Source organism: Leopardus geoffroyi, chromosome C2, assembly GCF_018350155.1.
Source record: "Leopardus geoffroyi isolate Oge1 chromosome C2, O.geoffroyi_Oge1_pat1.0, whole genome shotgun sequence".
In the NCBI taxonomy this organism is placed as follows: domain Eukaryota; kingdom Metazoa; phylum Chordata; class Mammalia; order Carnivora; family Felidae; genus Leopardus; species Leopardus geoffroyi.
Window position 1 is genome coordinate 68,164,151 of NC_059333.1, and position 24,640 is coordinate 68,188,790.

Below are 24,640 nucleotides of genomic sequence, written 5' to 3' on the forward strand. Positions count from 1 at the left end.
CTAATTATTTGGCTCTGATTCTAAGTTCTGAGCTATCCTATATGTCAACAAATGTATAATACCTTAAAATAACCAGAATCAATTCCTACTGCTTAAACTAGTAAGTCCAACTAGAACAGTTACCCACACATTCCCATTACTAAGTTCAAGCCCATCTGAGCTAAGCTTTCTTTTACTTGCAGGCATAAGCAACCTAACCACTACAGCAATACTGGAAATAAAAGGTAACACTGCTCAAAGGAAAAAAAAACATATACATACCCATGTTAAAAATATATACATCAAAATATTAATCGTTATCTCCATGGAGAAAGATCTCCAGGTAGAGGAAAATTTTTCTTTTTTATATATTTCAAAATGTCTTACACTAAGTGGCTATAGCTTTTATAAGCAGTATTTTTTATGGTAAATTGTTAAAAATCATTTTGAAAACAATTCTGCATTATTTGATAAACTTGAAGATGAACATAACCTGTGATCCCTAATTCCAATCGTAAGAATAAGCAAACCCTGGAGTAGTGGTTTTCAATCCCAGCTATACATTAAAATCACTTAGGGAACTAAAAGGTTAATGTACATTGCTAAACCAATGATTAATAGTTAAGACTGAGAGACTGGAAGAATGAAGAAGCCAAAAGGCAGTGACTCTTTAAGATCAAACTCAGAAGCCTTTAGAGTCAGGAACACTTTAAGAACACAGGAACCTGTTGCAATGAGCACTGGGTGTTGTATGGGAACCAATTTGACAAATTTCATATCAAAAAAAATTTTTTTAAACACAGGAACTGAGAGATGCAATTCAAAATTAGAACTGTAAATCTTGGAATAGAGTCAGGCATCATCTACAGTACATCATCTACAGTAGATATGGATGTTCTTAAAGGTTCAGATGGAAGAGTAAGAAATTTTCTTATTTTCTCTCAGTAAGAAAGAGTACCAAGGGCAAGCAGAGCCCGGGACCTGGGAAGATACTTAGAGCCCAGTGTTAAATGGCTAAATTATGAAGGATACTCACTTCTCTTCGCACTTAATGCATATTCTTTTCCAATTCTACATACTAAACATTATTCATAAGAGAACAAATTTTTCAGAGGAGTCTGCTGTCATGAACAGATGTGGACAAGCCAGAAATGCAAGAAGAAAAACAATTTCAGGACATTTTAAAACACTCTATCTTACCATAGGCTTCTTCAATCAAAGCACAGTAAGGGTTAATGCCAGTGCCATTCCTTTTGGCTTCTTGTTCTCCAAGCCTCAGGATATTTTCCAAGCCATTTAGGGCAACCTGTACAATCTTAGAGTCCATGACTGTGAGGAGATCACAAAGTGGTTTGATACAACCAAGTTCTACGAGGTACCTAAATTAATACAAAGAACAATTTAGTCAAACAAGGCTTTCAATTTCATAAAGCTTTCATGAAATAAGTGGGTCATTCTCAACTGTAGAAATAAAAACAGGCACACCCATTCAACCACCCAAGCTACACTTTATCACAAATGAAGCTACAAATAAATGAAAACTAGTTCTCAAGCACCATCTCCACTTTTTCCCCTCCACAATTATTGGACTCCAAGAAACTAGAACACCCTCTTTCTTTGAATAGGAGCAATTTGTCAAAATAGTATAGTTTTGACTGATTTCATTTTTGTTCCTGTAGATAATCACACCTCTGAAACAGGTGCTAAAGCCACCATGGGCCCAACAGGCCAGTTCTGTTTTGTATAAAGAACTCTTGAAACTCCAAGAAAACAAGTAACTGAATTTAAAAATCAGCAAAAGACCTGAACACACATCTCACCAAAAATATACTGATGGCAAGTAAGATATGAAAAGATGTTCAACATCATTATCATGTCATTAGAGGACTGCAAATTAAAACAATGATGCCACACCTATTAAAATGGCTAAAATCCAAAATGCTTGACAATACCAAATGCTAACAACAATGTGGGGCAACAGGAACTCTTTTTTTTTTTTTGCTGGCGGGAATGCAACATAGGATAATCACTTTGGAAGACAGCTTGGTGGTTTTTTACTAAGCTTTTCATACAATCCAGTAATTATACTCTGGACATTCACCCAATTGAGATGAAAACTGAGGTCCACACAAAAACCTGTAAACAAATGTTTACAGCAGTTTTATTCACAACTGCCAAAACCTAGAAGCAACCAAGATATACTTCAATAGGCAAATGGATAAACTGTAGTATATCCAGACATGAAATATTAGTCATAAAAAGAAATTATCAAGTCATGAAAAGACATGAAGGAAACTTAGATATGCTAAGGGAAAGAAGCCAGTCTGAAAAGATTCCACACTATTTGATTCCAAATATATGAGATTCTGGAAAAGACAAAACTTTTACAAAGACAATAAAAAAGTATAGTGGTTGCCAGGGATTTGAGGGGTGAGGGTAAAGGAGTAGTGACGATAGGTGAAGCAGAGGGGATTTTTAGGGCAGTGTGACACTGTATGACACTACAATGGCAGAAAGAGGACATGTATTCACCAAAACCTATAGAACTGTACAACACAAAAAGTGATTCTTAATATAAACTATGAACTTTAGTTAATGTATCCGTATTGGTTCATTAACAAATGTAGCTCCACTAAATGTGAGAGGTTAATAGAAGACACTGCAGGGGAGGGAAGTATATAGGAACTCTGTACTATCATCTCAATTCTGTAAAACTAAAAATGTTCCTTTAAAAAGTCTTAATTTTTTTAAGTAAGTTCATACCATATTTAGCTTTATTATTTACTCAGGAATGAATTTTTTTTTTAAAATTTTTTTTTTTTTCAATGTTTATTTATTTTTGGGACAGAGAGAGAGACAGAGCATGAACGGGGGAGGGGCAGAGAGAGAGGGAGACACAGAATCAGAAACAGGCTCCAGGCTCTGAGCCATCAGCCCAGAGCCTGACGCGGGGCTCGAACTCACGGACCGCGAGATCGTGACCTGGCTGAAGTCGGACGCTTAACCGACTGCGCCACCCAGGCGCCCCTACTCAGGAATGAATTTAATAATAATGTCTAACTTTATTTAAATGCTTACTGACAATTAAAGGCTATATATCTTATTAACAGAAATCAGGCTTAAAGCTATTTCTGATCATTTCTCCTTCCTTTACACCATAGTTTTGAGTCACCAAAACCTGTCAACCATTCCTTTAACGTATCTGTATCATTCTCATTGTTTTTCTTAAAAAACAAAAAGCAAGCTTCTTTTGTGATTATGTTAGTTACAAATTTAGAAAACACAGAAAAACATACAGAAAAAGTACACAGAGATTAATCACTATTATATTAACCTATTATATACCACTGTTGCTTCTTCTGTGTCCTAATTTTTATGAAAGGGGCACCCACCTACCATTTTCCCCATTTATCTTTGACTCTTCCCTTTCCTTGCTTATAGCCTGCCAACAAGTCCTACAGATCCTTCTTTCCAGTATCAAGATCTGTAACTCCTACTATAAGTATTATTTTAATCCTGGCCATCACTATACACTAACTACACTAATGAAGATGTTAAGAACATCCAACTGCTCTTTGCTCTGCTCAAAATACTATGTTCTTTGTATTACTCTTAACACTAAAGACACTCAGAGTCTTCCCAATATACTAAGGCCTTCATCCCAGTTTCCAAAGTCCATCAGTTCCTCATCTTGCAGAAGAATAAACTATAGCAATATTGATTTGCCTCTTCCAATAACATTATCTGTGCACATTCCCTCACACTCCCCCTGCTATTCTCTCTCCTCCAAAATAACCAAATCTCTACCCAAATGGCGAGTTTCTTCTCTTTCATGAAACGTTCTCTAATTTAAGGCCATATTCTTTATCCCTCATAAAGGGATATCCTCTTAAGGGATAGTCTTTATCCCTTAAGAACCAAGGCACATTTAGCATTTGATTATATTAACCTAAAATTATGGATTATTTCCAAGTTACTCTAATTGTTTCTTGCATCTAAATCTTGTCTACTCAGTAAGAATAAGCAAAAACCACCCAGATGTCTTTTATTCGTTTATTTTCTGTAATTTGGACTGTAATATTTTTGTAATAATTTTTCAACTAACTTCATCTGTTTAAGAAGAAACTGCTAGGAGATTGATAATGAACTCCATTAATATTAAATAACTATGCTGAATTTTAAAGAGGAATAGTAGCCTTTTTTACTCTTCTCTAATAGAGCAAAATAACCCTGAATAGTTTCTAATGAAATATACCACGGTATTTTAGAAATGTTTTATTTTTTTAATATTTATTTTTGAGAGAAAGAGAGAGCAAAAGCAGGGGAGGTGCAGAAAGAGGAAGACACAAAATCCAAAGCAGGCTCTAGGTTCTGAGCTGTCAGCACAGAGCTCAACACGGGGCTTGAACCCTCAAACTGTGAGATCATGACCTGAGCTGAAGTCAGATACTTAACCAACTGAGCCACCCAGGTGCCCCTAGAAATGTTTTAAAAATATGTGTACAGTTTAACCATTTCAATTAAGAAAACATGTATCTTCTACATTACTTATTACTGCCATTACTGGGATAAATGCCATTACCGGTAGTGGCATATTTATAATCATAGTACCCCAGAAATAGAATCTCAGGAGGTCGAAAAAAGCCTAATCTCATACAAAATGCTTCTGAAGACCACTTGAAATCTTCCTCGAAAACCCGTCCATTATGAACTTTACCAAAATAGCTACTTGCAATGTGTTAGTCTATTTAAATATGATTTCAGGTATAGTTATATTCTGTATCTAACCAATTCCTGAAATGTTAGGACTACTTTACCTTTTACATTTTTAAATTCCTAACAGAGCACTAAAAATTATAGTTAAGTGTGAACATTTAACCCACAAAGCAACAATATGAGTAGTTGTATTTTTCCTGATATTACATATGAGGAAGGGATTAGTACTTCAACACTTACTTGGTTTTTTTAATTTAATTTTTTTATTTTTAATGTTTATTTATTTTTGAGACACAGAGAGACAGAGCATGAACGGGGGAGGGTCAGAGAGAGAGGGAGACACAGAATCTGAAGCAGGCTCCAGACTCTGGGCTGTCAACACAGAACCCAAAGCAGGGCTTGAACTCACAGACTGTGAGATCATGACCTGAGCCGAAGTCGGACGCTCAACCGACTAAGCCACCCAGGTGCCCCCAACACTTATTTGTAATCATCTTCCCCTCATTTGAATTCCCCATAAAGAAAGTTAAGGCAGACTAAGAGTCTAGGTTCCATTTTCCTCTTCATCATTAATCTTTTTTTATCTGAAATACTGAATGCCCATAATTTAGCATTTAATTATATGATGTTCCTCTGAGGAATTGATTCCTGTCCATATTTATGCCTTCTCTAGCCATTAAGATTATAAGCCACCCAAGGAGTCATTTAAGTCTCAAGCTAATAGAGATCTCTCTCTATTGAATACTACAGGACCTCAGGAGACACTTGCCTCTACTAAATTTGGCACTTTATTCTAAGATAGACTTCTCTTTCAAGTTTGATCCAGTTCTAGTAAGACTTCTACACTAAAAATGGCAAGAATTAGGGGCACCTGGGTGGCTCAGTCAGTTAAGTGTCCGACTTCGGCTCAGGTCATGATGTCACAGTTCAAGAGTTGAACCTGTGTCGGGCTCTGTGCTGACAGCTCAGAGCCTGGAGCCTGCTTCCGATTCTGTGTCTCCCCCTCTCTCTCTCTCTGCCCCTCCCCTGCTCACACTCTGTGTGTGTGTGTCTCTCTCTCAAAATAATAATTTTTTTAAAAATGGCAAGAATTAGGTACCAAGGTTAGATTCTTAAGGCTTCTACAAGTAACCTTCTAGGCTACCTGTTTCTGACAAAAAAGCTCCAGAGTAGGCTAAAGCCACCTATAAATACTAATATTGTCTCAAACCTCAACTATGCCTTACTTCTCTTATCCTGGAATTATTTCAGCAGGAGGGAATGGAAGAATTTGAGTCTAGTATGAAACTTAGAACAATCTTGCAAGAGATTAGCATAGAGCGTTCATAACTAGTAGACATAATAATTTTTCCTTTGATTTACAAGATGCTACCTGGCTAGTACTTACTTGATCTGTTCAGCTGATCCTCCAGAAGTTGCATTTGTGATGGCCCAAGCTGCTTCTTTCCTTGTCCGAAACTCAGCAGTTTGTAATATACTAATGAGGGCTGGGAAAATGTTGGCATCTATCACAGTCTGAAATTTAAAAATTAAATGAAAAGGGAAATTACAAAAATTGCAAAAATTTCATCATACTAATTATAACTTTTTAGCTAGCTTCACTAATGACACGCCTCCCTCCTTTAAAAATTAACTAGAAGAAGTCCTCTCACCCCTGACATTTCAACTGTACTTGGTACACTGATAACTCTCCCTGGAGTCTATGTTCTTATAATCTCCTAGTTTTCTGCCCAAGTTCTTTTCTCTTTGACTGTCCTCTCTCATTTCACCCACAGTAACAAATTATGGAAGTTCAATTTTCTGTTCCTCTGCTAGTCTCATTTCTTTCACAGCATCCAACTCCGACACTTGTGATGTAACCCTCCAGTCCTCACTTTTGGGCACCCCAGCCCATGATAGCCAACAATCTGCTTTAGATCTGCTAATCACTTCAAACATATCATCTACCCTCTATATCAGGTCAGGTCTCCTCTCAAACTTCTTTTTGTATTTACAAAGGCTCTTTTTTGTATTTATTTATTCTAAATTTCATCAGTCACTAAGTCTCTACAATCTCAATTTAAAACCTCCTGAGCCACCCTTTTCCTTCCCTTTTAGCACTGCCACAATCCTATTCCAACCTACCAACTCCCACCCAGATTACCAGCACAGCCTATAGTTAGGCAGAGTACTTTTACTCACCCCCTCTCATATATAAACACTAAAATAGTCTGCTTCAAATTACTTTTTTCATGTTTCTCCTTAGCTCAAGAACCTAAAATGGGTTCGTATAATTTCCTATATCAAGAAACTGAGAAACTATACATAAGACACGAACAGCAGCAGGTAATCAACTATCACTGAAATCCCCTTGTATGCATGCTATGGTATGAACTTCTGTAGCTATCAATCTCAGTCCCTGGCAGCATTCTGGGGATGACTAACCAGGCTTTCCTGATCAAGAACTCTATTACACTAGTGAAGAAAGTCAGCAAAGTTTAGTGGAAAGACACTTCATCTTGATCTGTCATTTACTAGGGGTTCCCTTGAACAAATCATTTTTCAGTTTCACCCTTAAATGAGAGTATTGGATGAGATAACTATCTCTATGATTCCCCTCCAATTAAAGTCCCAGAGGTCTGTGTTTTATCTTTTACAACCAGTTGTTCAGCCTTTCTCATGGCCTGTGCTAAACCCTTTGGCCCACTGCTTATCTTCCACATGGGTTACTCTCCCACCTAACAGAAGAACAAAATTAAAGGGCAGATAACCTTTTAGAGAAAAATGGGTCCCCAAAGGTTTTATGAAAAACTGAAGTTATCCAATAGATGAGGTCTGCTAGGAAAAAATATTTTACTTGGCAAGAGTAAAGCCAATCTATTTAGTATAAAGACCATCATAACATTTCAAAATACAAGACACTCTCTCAGGTCTTGGCACATCATCAAATATTTAAGGCACAGGGAAAAACCAAGGCCAAAGTATAAGTTTCAAAAGTCTGTAAGGTAGGATAAAACTTCTGTAAGGTAGGATAAAAAAAAATAGATAAAAATGTTGGAAGTTAATGGTCTGCAAGGCAATAATGGAAAAAAAAAATGTAAGCCCAACAGAAAAAAACCTAAACCTTATCAATAAAAATAGAAGAAAAAAGACAGATGCTATGGGATTACCTGGATCTGTGCTCTATTTCCAGCTGTGATATTAGATATTGTCCAACATGCTTCCTTTTTGATAGATTCCTTTGGGCTACTCAGCAAATGCAATAAACTCTGCAGAGCTGAGCAATTCAAAATTACCTAAAAGGAAAAGTTTGAAACTTAATCTGTATTGATCCAAAGAGAAGTAAATCTTTAACTCATTTATTTTAGGAACAATATAGGCAAAGAAATAATGTCTCCCCTTGAAATTTTAGAAATAACTTTATATATGTAAAAGAATATTCACTGACAATAAGAATTCATTTCTAACATTACCAAAGCAGTTCTGCTAGACACATTGTAACTGTACAACTGCTACTTCATAAGGTACTACAATGTATTGGTCCTTCACCTTCCTATTCCTACAGCATATTAAAAGGCTTTTGGATGTGTAAATATCTGAAGTAGCCTCAGATTTTTAAGTCCTCTGATAACACTGTACCTGGCCGTCAATGAACAAATACATACTACATGAAGTACACCAGGTGCTTTAGAGGACACAAAGATAAAAAAGGATAGGACCCCAGCTATCATGCAGCTTACAAAGGTGAAAGAGAGTGACAAACATACACGAAGGAGCTCTACTCTACCCAAACTAAATTATGAAGTTAAAATGATTGAAATAATCTGTGGTAGGCACAAGAATCAATCACTGAATAACTAACAGAACAGATATCTAGTCCAGAAACAAATACGGGTATTTATAAGGAATTAAATATATAATAAAGTTCTTCCTGAGGTTAACTGGTTGAAAAACATTTTTTTTATTTTTGAGAATTTTTAAAAAATTCTTAACCCATTACCAAATAAACCCACAACCAATTTAAAGAGTAAACATAAAAAAGACACCATAAAACAGAACTATCAGTATATAGCTGGTTTAGGGATAGTGAAGGACTTTCAAAGCATAAAAACAATGGAAGAAATTACAGGGGGAAAATTAAAATTTCATCAAATAGACATATTTGCATGTCAAAAAATACAAAATTTAAAATGCACACTATGTAATGCAAAAAAAAATTTACAATAGATAAGATGGTTGCTGTCTTTAACATGTAAATTGTTAAGAGAAACTACAATTTTGATAGATTACCTCACAAGTAATGAAAGAAACGCAAATTAAAATAAAGCCATTTGTTGCCTATTAATACAGCTCAAAAAATACTAAAACTTGTGTTTAAAGAGGCACAATCTTAACAGTATAAGAGATATTACAAAGCTATTTTTCAAATGCCAAAGATGTGCTCTAGAAACTAAACACGTCCAAACACTGGGCGCCTGGGTGGTTCAGTCCTTCGGCTCAGGTCATGATCTCACAGTGAGTGAGTTCAAGCCCCATATCGGGCTCTGTGCTAACAGCTCAGAGCCTGGAGCCTGCTTCAGATTCTGTGTTTCCCTTTCTCTCTCCCCCTCCCCTGCTCATGCCCTGTCTCTCAAAAATAAATAAAAGTTAAAAAAAATTTTTTTGGAAAAAAAAAAAGTCAAATAATAAAAAAAAAATAAACCTGTCACAAGTTAAAGACAGTACTTGCAGAGTAATCATGAAAAGACTTCATGGTGGGGAAACTGCCTTGAAACATGGATTGGATTTCATAAGCAAAGAAGAGGGAGGAAGGACACAGCAGATAAGAAAGGCTGGAAACAAAAAAATGCTGAGACAAGCTACAACAAAGTACCAAAATAAGGAAAGAATAGAGCAGTGAGGCTATTAAGCAAGAGTTCTGTACCCCTAAAATTAACAACAGGCTACAAGGAAGAATGAGACTAAAACTGTGAAGTACAAATCCTTTCAAGGTTCTAAGGTAATTAGACGTGGATACTGAAACACAAAGAATCAACAAGAGCTGGTGACTTGCTATACAAGGTGTGAGAGATGGAGACACCAAATATGACTGCAAAGCTTCAAGTGGGAGTGAACAGTTACCTCATTAACTGAAATGGGGGGGGTGGGGAATCAAGACCTGGAACTGGCTTTCTGGGGGAAGAAGATAAACTGAGAGAGACAAATGTGAGACATGCCAGCAGAAATATTTAACAGGCTACTGGAGACCCAGGAGTAAAACTTGAGGGACATCAGAAGTAGATGTATAGATACAGAACTTCATTCATTCAGTATTAAACACTGTGCCAGGAACTATTAAGACTGTACAGAAATACAAAAATGAACAAGATCAACACCGTTCCCCCCTCTAGAAGCTTACAATCTAGTGATTAGATAATTACAATACAGTGTGATAAGTGGTATGATGGATGAAACAAAAGAAGGCACACGTAACTTAAGTGAACATGGCTTCTCAGAGAAAAAAAACAGTAACAGGAAGTCCTGAAGAATGAGACGACATTAGTGGCAGAGTGTGCATTAGTGTGAGCCACTGGTTAAAAGCAGGGATGGGGATGCAAGCCTATGTTCTGAGCAGAGAGAAGCAAGCTTGTGTTAAATCTTAGTGCTGAATGTGGTCATAGCTAATTTAAGGAATAAACATGGCAGAAGCACAGAGCATGGTACGGGGAGGGAAAGAACCTTTTTGTGAATAGCAAATACAGTGAAATGGTTTAAAAATTCAGAAAGTATAATAAAGGACTATATAGTTAAAAGCCTCCTTTCCATTCCTGTATGCCAGCAACCCAGTTCTCCAGAGACAACCAAGATTATTAGTTTCCTATGTATTCTGGAGAATTTTTATGCAAATATAATCAAACATACATATTATTTTTTTCTCTCCTCTCTGCCTCCTTTTATATAAATACTAATATATTCCACACACTATTCTGCTCCTTGTTTTTCTTTTTAAATGATATAACCTGGAGGTATTTCTTTTTTTTTTTTTTTTTTTTTTAATGTTTGTTTATTTTTGAGAGAGACAGAGCACAAACAAGAGAGGGGCAGAGAGAGAGAGAGACAGACAGACAGACAGACAGACAGAATCTAAAAGACTCCAGGCTCCTAGCTGTCAGCACAGAGCCTGACATGGGGCCCAAACCCATGAACCATGAGATCATGACTGACCTGAGCCGAAGTCAGACACTCAACTGACTGAGCCACCCAGGTGCCCCAACCTGGAGGCATTTCTATATCAGTGCTTAAGGGCTTCCTCATTCTGTTGCACAGAATTCCATTAAAACTGGTGCCAGATTTTAAAGGATCTTAAACACCCTCAAAGGACAACAGAAGGCCATAAAAAGATTTTAGGTCAGAGAATGACATGATCAAATTTGCATTTTATAAGCATCCTTCTGGTGATACAGGAATACAGCAAGAAATGCAAGGGATGAGGGGCGCCTGGGTGGCGCAGTCGGTTAAGCGTCCGACTTCAGCCAGGTCACGATCTCGCAGTCCGTGAGTTCGAGCCCCGCGTCAGGCTCTGGGCTGATGGCTCAGAGCCTGGAGCCTGTTTCCGATTCTGTGTCTCCCTCTCTCTCTGCCCCTCCCCCGTTCATGCTCTGTCTCTCTCTGTCCCAAAAATAAATAAACGTTGAAAAAAAAAAAAATTTTAAAAAGAAATGCAAGGGATGAGTAGAGATGGCAGCTAGTGACTGATGACAGAAGTGGAAAACAGGGAAATAATCCAGCTAATGTCCAGGTTTTTGGATTGGTCAAGTATTGGTGCCATTCACTGAGGTAAATAACAGATAAGCAGAGGCCCCGATATACCAGGGAAAATAATGGGTTCCTGTCTGAAGCATAAATTTGAAGTAGATATTAGATTTGGAAGACACCTTTGAGTACAAATCCAAATTTTAGGGATTAGAAAAGTGAAGACATTAAATGTCTTCCACCTAAGTCAGAGCTGGTTAAGAAAGAGTTATGGCTAAAATCTTATTCTCAATTCTCAATCAAGCTGCACCACGGTGATAGCTGAAGTTATAAATAAAATCAATGAGTAATTATCCCCTCCAGGGGATAATCCCACAAACAAGAACAGGAAAAGGAGCGTGCTAAGAAGTGGTTTGTGAGACAGGAGACTCAAAATAACTGGAACACCACAGAAGCCTAGGAAAAGAATTTTAAAGACAATGCCATTGCATCAGAGAGATCAAGAACAAGCCACTGTGAATGATATATCTTGATACAGAGGTTGAATAGAATGGGAGTGACATTAAGAACAAGGAAAGAAGGGGCACCTGGATGGCACAGTCAGCTGAGCGTCCAACTCTTGGTTTTGGCTCAGGTCATGATCTCAGGGTCATGAGATGGAGCCCTGCATCGTTGCTGAGCATGGAGCCTGCGTGAGATTCTCCCTCTCTCCCTCTGCCCCTCCCCTGCTTGTTCTCTTTCTCAAAAAAAAAAAAGAACAAGGAAGAATCCTCCTCACATAGGAGATTTAGCATGCACAAAAAGAAGGAAGCTATCAGAGAGGAGATGAAGATGACAGAGAAAGGCTGCTACTGGAGGCTTCAGATGCTCACAAGAACCACTTCAAGTAGTAGTGGGAAATAAACCTGACTAACTAAAGGGAACCCAAAATTGCTCCAAGAAACAGACAAGATAGAGACAGTGAAGGTACTAAAGGAGCTGCCTAAGGCAACATTTTTGACAAACATTAATGAAACTCTCCCCAAAAACATGGAGTTAAATACTGTAATAGAAACATAATCACGGGGTTTAATGTACTGTTTCTGAAGGGAAACAGTAGTCACCACTTATTCATACCTGGGTCTGAATATCATCGCCTGTGACAATGTTTCCCACAGCCCGCAAAGCAGGAGAAACCACTTTATAATCATTATGCCTGCAACCATAAAAAGAAATATCAATACAAGAGTTCTAGCCTTAGTCTCTTTTCCTTAGGGCTGAAATCCAAACCAAATAATGTAACATCATGTTAGAGCAGAAAGGTACCTACGGTAGTTGTTAAGAGAACCCTAGGAGGAGGGGTTTCGTATATCCCCTAGAAGAATTATCTTTCCCTTTATTTAGCACTTTTGGATAAAAACTACAAATCTTTCCTAATAATCTTTCCAAGGTATTTCATCACCTGGATACCAAGATTTCCCTCTCATTCTTGAATACAGTTTTCATTGCCTCAGAGTTGAAAATGTGCCAACAGGTGAACTAACTTAAAAATGAGAGCCAGGCTCCACACTTCAAAGAGGGAACTCTTTCTATTAAACCTCAGCCAACTTACCAGTCAAAAATATACTCTCCATGAAACCCTGTACATATGTGAAAAAAGCTTATTGAAAATCTTAACTTCAGGTTAATATGCTTTAACTTCCCTTAAAAATTCTCTTTTCTTTTCCCTTTAATGAGACTGATCACTCTTCTCAAAACTTGGCCATTTCTCTCACATTTATTTTAGGATCTGATGACTAAAAAGAAATGGTTAAAATACACAATAATCTAGTGACTAAAGAACATAAAAGGTTACTTCCCAGGTTTTGAATGCTGCACTTCTGCCTCGTGCAGCTTCACCTGCCTTTAATTCGTAACAGCATTATGCTGTTCATCTGTACTCAGTTTGTGGTCAGCTGTACTCTCAGAGTTTTGTATTCTGCACATTAAACTCATCTGATGCATTCCACATATCACATTTGGGGTAATGTCTCCTTTCATCTACTTTGTACTTACTTCAATTAAATTTCATGTGGCTAGTAAACATACCATTTCCCCATTATGTTATCAGTCTAATTTTTTCTTCTAAAGAACTGTCTAAAAATTGGATTAATACAGCCGTAAATTGTTTACACAAAGGCATCACAAGGAGATACAGCAAAATAAAATTCAGAGTCTAACACCAGTCTAGATTAAGCTCTAAATGAGACAGAAAGATAAGGAATGACTTTTAGTGGCAATATGCCTTTCTCTATCCAGGGGTTGGTCTCAGGTTATTTATCACTAACTGGAATTACCCAGTTTTCCAAATGTTCCCGCTGAAGGACTGCTCATAACAAAAGGGTGAGCAGTTCTTTATATAAGCCTCAAAACACACAGATTTGACATCAATATAAGTTACAAAAGAGAGCAGCCCAAAGCCCAATAAATTAGTACAGTGTATTAATTAGAATTTACCAGCATTTAGAAACTAATAAACTAACATAGGGACAAAAGAACAGACACACTTTAAGATATCTTACATCAACAACTCCACAAGTCTCCTACAGACTCCTGCATCAATGACAGCTTGAATTTTATCATTGGGTCCATCGGATAGATATGAGAGGGCCCAGCAGGCATCAGCCAGTACATCAGTGTCACTGACAAATAGCAACCAGGAAAGCACATTCAGGCAGGGGGAAACCTGTAAAGGGAAGATGACATGATAATGAAATTCAATGGAATAAAAGCCAGAAGTGAGGTGAGAAATTCCAAAGGCAAGCAGCACACACTTGGTAATTTCTGGGGTGATTAATACTTCTAGAAATGGAGTAACAAGTGGCCAAGTGGCATTTCCATCTTTGGGAATGCTGAGACCAAGGAAAATAATTTCAGAGACTGAAGTATATACCAGTTCTCAGAATGAGATTCCTTGTTGAAAAACACTCTTTGTGGACCAAAGAAGCAGAGACATTTTCACAAGTGCTAAAGCTAATAAATTGTGAATTTTACTGTGCTATAAACAAAAATTGCCAGGTTTTAAGATTAATTCAGAGCTAATTTTTACAATGAAAATTTATCCCAAATTAACACAGAAACAAAAAGCCCTATTTCTGTAGAAACAGATAAAATTCTAACATTTTAAATTTTATGCAAAATTACCAATCTTTCTGTTCACATTAATATTTGTTGCTACACTCTTTTAATTGTACTTTTTTTCTGCCCATTTCCATAAGCCTAATCCTTACCTTTGCAAATTCTGGAGGTGGACTTTTCCCTCTACAGAGATTAGACAAAGCCCATACTGCATTCCGCGTCATGGTCAGGCGGTTTTGCTTTGAAAATAACCTATAAGCATGATGATACAATGGTAAACTATATAATTGACATTAATTATCTGATAGCATAAGATAAATACTAAATCATTTAATGCTACTCATAAACACGTCTTTAAATAGCTTTTCTCCAGAAAATAAAGTTGAATTAATTCTAACAGCACTAATTCAGAATACTGGCACTGGAGTAAGCTAGAATGCCTGAAGAAATGACCTGAACAAGTTAATAAGAAAGTATCTGTAATGAAAAAGAACAATGGAAAATTCAAAATGATTTCTAAAAATGCACTGCTTCCTGAGGAACTTTCCATATTTTTACTACTCAAAAAAAAAATAGTAAGAATAGAAACTTACTGCAAAAGAGGGGGAAGAATATTGCAGTCTAAGACATAGTCCCTGCACATGGTACTATCTCCAGCAATGTTGCCAAGAGCCCAGACTGCCTGTAAAAAAATTACTCATTAATGACAGGTTGTACAGAATTCTCTCAGATGCCAAAATACCACAATAACTCTTTACAAAATTATATGGTAGCTAATCAACGTACACACTGACATTATGAACATTTCTAAGTTCATTATCAGGGAATCAAATGAAGTAGTTGTGGGACTGGGGGAAGAAGATCAGTAATATTATAAAGTATACATGTGAACACTCAGGGTATAAGTTTATTAAAAGGAGGAACCAACCAGTTCTTATACATATTTTTTATTTCAGGGGACTCCCCACCACCAAAGTAACCTTTCATATAGCCCTTAATACAGAGCAGAGGTTCAAATGGCTTATTCAGTGGATTAAAAATGTTATCTTAAGCTTATTTACAAAAGAAAGCAATGAACAAAGAATCAAAGAATGTAAGAGCATCAAAATGCAGAAAGCTATTAAACTTTTGGGAGGAATATATTGTCTTTGACTCTGATAATGGTTCCACGGGTATATACCTATCTTAAAACTTATCAAATTGTACATTTTAAATATATGCTGTTTTTTGTATGTAAATCATACCTCAATTAAGCTGCAGAAGAAAATCATACTCATTTAGCAGTGATATATAAATCACATAAATTTATGAATTTGATTCATAAATTTATGAATTTGATAAAGTTGGCGGTAATAAAAAATTCCTGTTTTCTAGGTCTTTTTCTGCATAAAAGTGGCAAAGACCTGCTACTTACTAGAGATCCCTACAAGTAAAAGCTCAGTAACTGCTTACATGTTCTAAAAAAGTATACAGGGCTTAGGGCGCCTGGCTGGCTCAGTTGCTGGAGCATGCAAGTCTTGATCTCAGGGTTGTGAGTTAAAGCCTCCCACTGGGTGTAGAGATTACTTAAAGATAACATCTTAAAAATGATAATAATATAAAAAGTATATAGGACTTTAAAAATTTCAGCATTGGAAGGGGAAGGAAAATGGTTTTATGAATCCAGAAGAAATTCTGCCTACATTCACTATGGTATTTTCTATTTTGGTTTAGATTTCTAGAACACTCCTGTGATGAATCATGGCTTGTCATGGTGGTAAAACTGAGGCCCTGAATGTAAGACCAAAGGAAAAAATGGTATTCTTTGACCTGCTTTTCTTTGCTTCATTTTTTTTACCTGCTCCTGGACATCTTCAAACTCTGAGCTGAGCAACTCTATGAAGATGGGCACAGCTCCTGCCTGAATCACAATCCGGGTCTGAAGAGAATTTCCTGAAGCAATATTTGTCAGTACCCAAGCTGATTCAAACTATAAAGATAAAAATAATTTTATTATCTTATTAGCATTTAATAGCTTGTTTTTAGCTATAACAATAAGGTTTTCTGTACATGAAGAAAAGAATCTGAAATCATTATTTGCACATAATCAGATGGATTCTGTATTACTTTTAAATGGAGAATTCCAGTAGAAATACTTCAGACTACAAGAATATTCAGGAGGTCAAAGTAGAACTGACATAAGACCATGAATGGAATGAGGGACTGCTTCATATGCTGACATGAATGATCTCCCAAGATACGAATGAGAAGAAAAGTGTAACGGTGTATATTAAGATAGTATCATACTATATTTTCTAAAAGGGTTAAGAAGGAATATATGTATTAGTTTAGTTATTGCACAGAATATCTCTGGAAGGATACTATAAGAAACTGTAAGAAGTACTTGTTACCTACATGGAAAGGCAGGGGTGAAAGGGAAATCTCATAAAACCTTATGTACCTTTTGGATTAAACCATGTATATTATCTAATAAAAAATAAAAGTAAATAATTTCTATAGGATAAGCAAAGTGTAAAGGGGAGAGGATGTTAATGTAAAATGTGCCAGATATAGGCACAGTGAAAAAGGCAAAAGATATTTTAAGTAATAAGTAGGCCAAAAGGAGTTAACTGGTATACAATTAATAGAAATGGCAACTTCAGAGCATTAAGAGCTTCTGACAAATGAGAAGCCTCCAAACAAAGGCACAGAGTTTAAAACTTTTTTTAGAGAGCATTCTTAAAGTTAGGTAAACTGAAGATATGAAGGAAATTATAGCCAACAAAAAGTACAGCATTTTACTAATCTGCCCATCTCTGTAGTAATTTGACTCTCTGGCCTAATATGGAGAAATCCAAGAATGACTCCTGAAATTCTATTTAAGAGTTCTTATTAAACTTTAGTTTTCTTTCCTTCTCCTGTTCTGTCTTCTACTTATCCTTAAATGAAGCACATATGCAAAAAAAAAATCAGTGGTATGTCCCTTGAAAGGGAGAGCAAAAAAGTCATTGAAAGGTGGAGCTGTGACTCTTCTAAAGCTTTTGGGTCAACTGAAAGGCAGTTGTCATATGGAAAACTAAATCATCCATCATTGGGGTTTGGGGAAGGAGGCAGAAGACAAGGAAGACAATCTGATTGGCATAGTCCAAAGCCATGTGAATGCTAGCAAATTCACAGCAGAACACACTTAAAGGAGACATTACAAGAAACCTATAAATGTGATATACGCAAGTGAGACACAGTATAGTCTAGTAGCCTAACGGGACAATGATATTACAGTAAGCAGAAGGCCCAGACTAGGAGCACCACAGTTAAAGGGACAATATTTTCTTTTTGGTAACTTTGTTATAAGAGAAGTTCAACAGATTCCTAAACACTTGAACATCACAAAATAAAAAGCCCATCATATATCACCTCCATAATTAAATCACTCTTGAAACCAGTGCTGAATTGAAACTTTGCATTTGTTCAGTACTTTGTATTATGAAAGCTTTACTCACATACTCCTGTGTTCCTCACAACATCCCAGAGCATTCTGGCTTTTGTGGTTTATGAATGAGGAAACTATCAGAAAAAGGTCCAACAATCTAATGATCGCGTAATGTTACACAGCCATTCAAAGAGGACTTGATTACCGTCTCCTGATCAAGTATGCTTATGAAGCCTGGCCACTCCCTTCTCTCTGACACATACCTGTAACACTGACAAGAATCTTTCAATTGCTTGGAGTTTTGGTATCTAGGGCAAGAAATTTCAAATAACAGTATGCCAGAGATACACGCCAGATTATTTAGGGGATGCTAAAAAAGAGAACGGTTCACCTAGTTTCTTCTGCTTTCTAGGAAAACTAACTAGCAGAGTTAAAATTGATTAAGAGAGACAGATGATGTGAATACAAAAGCCAAAAGCAAGCCTTCCTACCAGGCAGCAAGCTCCAAGTTTAACAAAGAGTTGTCAGATACCAGTCAAAGTAATGAAAACTGAGGAAAAAGCAGTGTGTAGAGAATGAGTAAGATCAGCATACACACCGATCCATATTAAAGAGAAAACAGACTGCAGTGAGATTTTGATGCAAATGAAATAACAGCAACCTGAGTAAAGGATTATTAAAGAATTATCAATGAGAAAAAATCAGAATAGTAACTGCTGCAAGACTTCAAACTGCTATCTGCCTGTTGATGTTTAGTATCAAAGGTCTTACAAGAAATGAGAGGGAATTTCAGATGCTACTGAAGAGAATGAAATGGAGAAGCAAAACAAAATAGAGTGAAAATGATTAGAAAAATGGGGAATAAGTGAATAACAGGCTAAACACAGATGGGAGAAAATTGGCAATTAGGATATCTCAGCAAAGAAAGAACGTACCAGAATTACCTTTATTACTAAGAAGTACACAATAATGATAACCTCTGAAAGCAAAATTCAAGGCCTCCCTTGGTAAGAAGAGAAATCGGAAAATACCAGGGACAGAGACAGATGAAGATGATCAACAGAACCAGAGGGGCGACTGAAAATCGTGTTTGTACATGAATAAAGCATTCTCTCTCTCTCACGCACACACAGTGATTACTCTGACGTTTACCCTGTAAAAACTCATCAAGCTATATTTATGCCACTTTCTATGCCCATCTGTGTATTTGTGTGCTATGTACATATGTAGGAATGAGAAAGAGGAGGGAGGGAGAAAATTCCCCCCAGCATATAGGCCCTGTTAAAGTGCTGGAAGAAACAACTTTCAAATGTGTTTAATATGTATGTTTGTAAAAAACTGGTTGTACTTCAAACTATGTAACATCTCTTTGAGTACTGCCATCATTTTGTTGTTGTTAATGTTTCGGCCTTGGGTCCCATATTAGAATCTAACGTGAAAGAGAGCTGTGAAATGTGGAAGTCCTGTTGCAAAAATGACTGCATAAAGTTATGATAGAAATGGCCAGGAAAGGTAATATAAGTAACCGTGAAACTCAAAACATCAGTAACATGATGAATACAATCTAAGAAATGGCATCACTTAAGTAATAAGCAGTAGCCAAAGTACCTATAACCCTTACTTCCTCTTTTTGCTTTAAACTACTATATTCTTAGTGTTCCAAGAATGGTACCATGCAAGGAAAACTACCTGTCATGCTGTGATTGCTTAAAAATTATCAGTCCACTATTACTTTTCACTGTCCAGACTTGCTAAATAAGGCTACAGTTGAAATCTGAAGGACACACTGAAGATTTGATACTTTCTCTCTTCCCTTTCTCAGTCTCTACCTTCTGGTGCTCAGTTCCTTAAATAAGGAAAATGAGAATCCAAAGCTGAAGTACTTCTGACCTCCTATCAAGTTTCCCACTCCAGGTTGAGGTACGCCTGGTTCCCTTTCTCCATTTGGATCAGGACTCTGTTGCTGGCCACTTTGCCGGGTCCACTCTGGTTCCTAGCAAATGCCAGGCTCACCTGGAGAGCAAGTGAAAAGAGAGGCTCACATCAGAAAAATAAACCCAGATATCAAACTCTGCAGAGAACAGTGCCTGAGTCATCTGAGCAACCTTTTAAAGAAAGGTAGAGGGATCAATGAGGATGGGAAAAGACATAGGAGGATGAAGGCTTACTGCAGTTTATCACATTAAGCTTTTACATGGGACAAGAAAAGCAAAAATGGGGAAACTAAACCAATTTCATTTCAATTTACAATTTTAAGAGGAGTACCTAATGAATGCAACTAGGTTGCAATTTCCTTATTTCTAGCTGTTTTCATACTAAGCTTCTGTAAGAAGGTTTCAGAATGCAACAGCACTGCAAAGGACAGTACAAACATGCTGGGCCTGGATTCAAAAACCAAGCAAAGTGGGCCCAGGGAATATACCATAAGGCAGACCAATCGCATATCAAAGGTTCAAGTATGTCTGAGGCTTACATGTCACCGAGCTTGAGAATGCTCTTAGGGAGATGAAACTATGTTTCCAAACTCCTAGATTCCACCCATGTTCACCTTGTTTGAAAGCAAAGGAGTATCTGGGAAGCACTGCCCAAAGCAGGCATTTTTATCTCCCTGGTGTGAGGTACCTCACTGATTTGGGCATAAGGAGAGCCAAAATGTAAGTGAAAAGAGACTTCACTAGGATTCACAGTTCTGTATCTACAGAATGAAGGGACTAAGTTTGTCCACTTGGTTTATCAGTGAGTTTAGCTATAATTATGACCATATATTATTACTCTCTTTCTGGAAGAGAAATGGCAGAAGCCACATTCCAAAAGCACACTATTCAAATTTCTAGTAAGCAGACATACTACCAGGGACAACTTCCATCCTAGTGCTAAGAAGATACAGGAAAGAGTACCCTCTGAGCTGCCCAGAGCACGTCTACTTATGTGAGCACGAAGCCTCCTGGCTCTACGGTCTCCTTCAATATACTTGCTCCTCCTGCTTCTGGAGTGGTTGACATTACCCACTGCCCACACTGGAGAGAATACCATGTTGTACTTAAAACGTACACCGAAGAAAAGCTGAAGATGATGACCTTTATATAATAAACAGCTGGTTATCTCTCAGAGTCTTTGGACAGCTAAGTTGAAAATCATGAGGTGGTCACTTCCAGAGGAATGATTTCTCAATCTTTCAGCCTAATTATTAGTTTGCACAAGGGTGGAATCTGAGAATTTAGATAGACGCAAATTAGAGATTTCCAAAGGCTTTCGTCTTCAGAAGATCCAAGCTCTAGGATTAGAATCACAAATGATGTAAAATTTACATGTGTTAGCCAGGAGAGGGCACTAAGAGGACATACTGCACTCTTTAGGGAGTACTGGAGAACATGGAGATGTGGAAAGACCCATTTCTCTTTTTTCATTTTAGGCCTTCATTCATACACATTAAGAAACTAGACATCTGTGACCACCTATTAAAAACTGCTCAATCCAGGAGTAAATTCATGATCTCCAAACTACTCTGTCAGAGGATATAAACATGAACAAAATGATAATTTTCCCTACCTCCCTCTTCCTACAAAGCTTTTTCAAATGATAAACTGCAGTAAGGCTCTTCATTTGGTCCCTCTGGTTTTCTTGGCAGGTTGCTTAGGGCTCAGGCTTGGTACTCTGCAGTGTTGGTTGTCTGGATTTCCTTTTTTTTTTTTTTTTTTTTTTTTTTTTTCTGATAAAAGTCTCTTTCCTTGCTCTCTAGGTGAACCTGATTATTTTTCAGGTGTCCGATGATCCTGGCCTTAGATGGGGACCAGAATTACAATCCAAGAGGCAGCCACCAAAGCAGAATCCTAATTCAAATGAACTTGGGGATTAGTCAGTGTCAAACTGGAGAAGAAAAACTGATGGGACATTGAAGTACTCTACCTTTTCTGGATTTCTTGTTTTTCTTCTGGAAATAACTCATCACCGCAACAAAGAGAGTAAGAGGAGGAGAAAAGTCGGGATGGGAGGAAAGGAGAGAAAATATCAAGACAAGGCATCAAGTTTTATAAATTACCTACAATCCTCTGGAGAGTAAGGAACCTGGGGACAGAGGTTATTATCATTTATAAAAATGTCCCCCTCCCTACAGCCTCAGAGAATGAGGCAAAAGCAGACAAGAGGGTGAAAGTTACCTTTACGATTAACTTGTTATTGTCAGATATACTTGGAAAATTAACCTCATTTTGTGATCCACTTTGTACCTAACCAATTTTTATAGTTGCAGAGTCTTTCTAAAGGGGCAAGCCCTTCAGATTAGATCCTATAAGTAAGAATTTAGATATCACAGGTATTGGTTAAAGAATAACACAGAAACTGATTCAATTGGTTACTCCAAGGAAGTACAGCTACTGAAAAATTGCCAGTCTACTAAAACTCCAACTTTATTCAGGGAAAAAAAACAAAAACAAAAACAGTATTTAAAAATTTCTAGATAACTCCCACGACGAATCAGTTGACAGGTGGTTCTCTTTACTGTGAAAACTATCCAATCCAGAAGTTGCAGAATTTCCTCTTAGAACCCCTCTATAATACAGTACTGACAGACTAAATTAACACAGCAGGAAGCATGGAGATTCATAAGGCTAACTCCCTGGAAACTCTTCAGGGGAATGGGAAGGATTAACTGGGACCAGGATTGGGGATTACTGAGTCTAACCTAGCCCATGTTACACAGCCCTGACAAAGCCGACCACTGTAATCTAAAAATCCTCCAAAACCAAATTTTATGTAGCCCACACTTAGATTCTTATAGTGACTCTTCAACTGCAAACGATTCCCTATTAAATGTTATCCACAATCATCATAAAATAATCTTCTTCATGATAAAAATGACATGAATTCTAAAGAGTAAAACCAAGGGCCTAGATGTTAACAAAGCTATCAAAAGCAGCTTGCAACGTGGTTGTCAGGAACATCATATCAAAAACGAACCCACTGTATAAATTAACCTAAGTAACAAATCTGTATATAAAATGTAAGTTTGTAAAGGGATTTAAAATATGAGGCAAGAAATGAAAATGGTTCGCACCTGCAGTGTACAATTCTCTTTTCGTTTGAGGAACTCCACAAACCTGGCCACTACTCCCGGTGTGCTGATGACTTCATCAATAGGAGGATTAGGTTCTGTCTCCCCATAAAATAAAAGGAAAGAAGAAAATAATTCTTTCATTTCAATGCAAGGACTTTATGAGCTCAAATTTACTTCATAATATCCCTCCCTCCATTTTAGCATCTCTTTCATGTTGGAAATCTAAGAAATAAAATGTAAAATTCTAAATGTAAAATGGAGCGCAGTCACTTTGAGACTAGGGTAGCTCAAAAGGTTTCACAATAAAGTACACGTTAACATGGAAATGATGGGCAGAATTCTCAAAAATTAAAGCCATTGCTTCTATAATTTTAGAAAACTTAAGAAAGTAGGGGGGAAAACATCCAAAGATGACCACTGTTATTATTTCAGAATTCTTCCTTCTAGCCCCTTCTCTGTAGATGGGGTTTTACTCTAACAAGAAGTTGTTTTAATAAACTGGATTAGGTGACTCTGCATGTGCCTGCAGGATTTAATTTTACAGCTGCGGTGTTAAACAGGAGCCAGAAAGAATTCATTAAGGATGACTTGCCAACTTAATCTCACTTTTCATTTATGACAACAGAGTATTTTATAAATGAAATCATTTGGTAGAAACCTGTTGGGTTAACAGAAAATGTCCTAAACAATCAACATGGTAATTTCAGCAAGAGATTTGACAAAGTTCTTGATGACATTCACAGAGCGATGCAAGAAAAAGGACAGATTATAGTATTAGTAGGGATTCTTAGACAAGTCCAAAGCTTTAATGAAACAAAGGTGACTAATGGTTCAACGTTAATTTGGAGAGCGCTCTGATGACCTGTTCTTTGCCTGGTTCCGCACTTTTATCAACTACTCAGGTAGTACAAATAAATTTGATGATTATAATAAAGATGAAGTAATTAATATGCTAGATTACAGACATAACATATAGGAAGAACAACAATAAGCTGAAGTTTGCAATAAAACGACGGGGATAAAGCAGGATTTAGCAACTGAAATTTATAAAAATATTTTAAAAAATCTACATGACTTCACAGATGAATCCTAAAACACATGTGCATGAAAAGAAGTTCTATGGGAGTTTAGATGGCTGCAAATACAGTGAACCTTACTGTGCCATGATTACCAAAATAACTGCTGCTGCTATCTTGGAGTACATTACTGGAACGTACAGTCCTAGGACAAGGAAGGCAATCTGTCCCCTCACCTTAGGGTAACGAGAACACATCTGAAGTACTATATTCTAGTTACCACATTTTTTAAATGTTTATTTATTTTGAGAGAGGGCGCACACACGCATGTGTGCCAGGGAAGGGCAGAGAGAGAGGAAGAGAGAGAATGTCAAGCAGACCTATGCTCAGCATGGAACCCCACATGGGGCTCAATCTCACAACCCTGAGATCATGACCTGAGCCGAAATCAAGAGTCGGATGCTTAACCGACTGAGCCATCCAGGTGCCCCTAGTTATCACATTTTTAAGAGGGATGGCTAGGAAACTAGAATCTAGGCAGTAAAGTAGTAGAAAGCAGCAAAAGGCCCTAAAAGGTCACATGGTGTGAGAAAGCCATTAGGCTTAGCACGCTGAAAAGAGACAAGAGGAGTGGGAAAAGTGTACATGATAATAGCCTTC

General features: G+C 37.2%; 1 protein-coding gene across 3 annotated transcripts in view; it reads right to left on the bottom strand.

Moving 5' to 3' along the window:
- Positions 1 to 24,640, bottom strand: part of KPNA1 (karyopherin subunit alpha 1) — a 70,689-nt gene that overhangs the window by 2,904 nt on the left and 43,145 nt on the right. For all 3 annotated transcript variants that reach the window (XM_045502249.1, XM_045502247.1, XM_045502248.1), the window contains 9 exons: positions 22,965 to 23,059; positions 16,340 to 16,471; positions 15,096 to 15,184; positions 14,655 to 14,754; positions 13,947 to 14,110; positions 12,523 to 12,601; positions 7,845 to 7,970; positions 6,083 to 6,210; positions 1,180 to 1,358 (listed from right to left, as the gene is read on the bottom strand). In XM_045502249.1, coding sequence (XP_045358205.1) covers positions 1,180 to 1,358; positions 6,083 to 6,210; positions 7,845 to 7,970; positions 12,523 to 12,601; positions 13,947 to 14,110; positions 14,655 to 14,754; positions 15,096 to 15,184; positions 16,340 to 16,471; positions 22,965 to 23,059 — 1,092 coding nt within the window. The remainder of the gene's footprint in view (positions 1 to 1,179; positions 1,359 to 6,082; positions 6,211 to 7,844; positions 7,971 to 12,522; positions 12,602 to 13,946; positions 14,111 to 14,654; positions 14,755 to 15,095; positions 15,185 to 16,339; positions 16,472 to 22,964; positions 23,060 to 24,640) is intronic.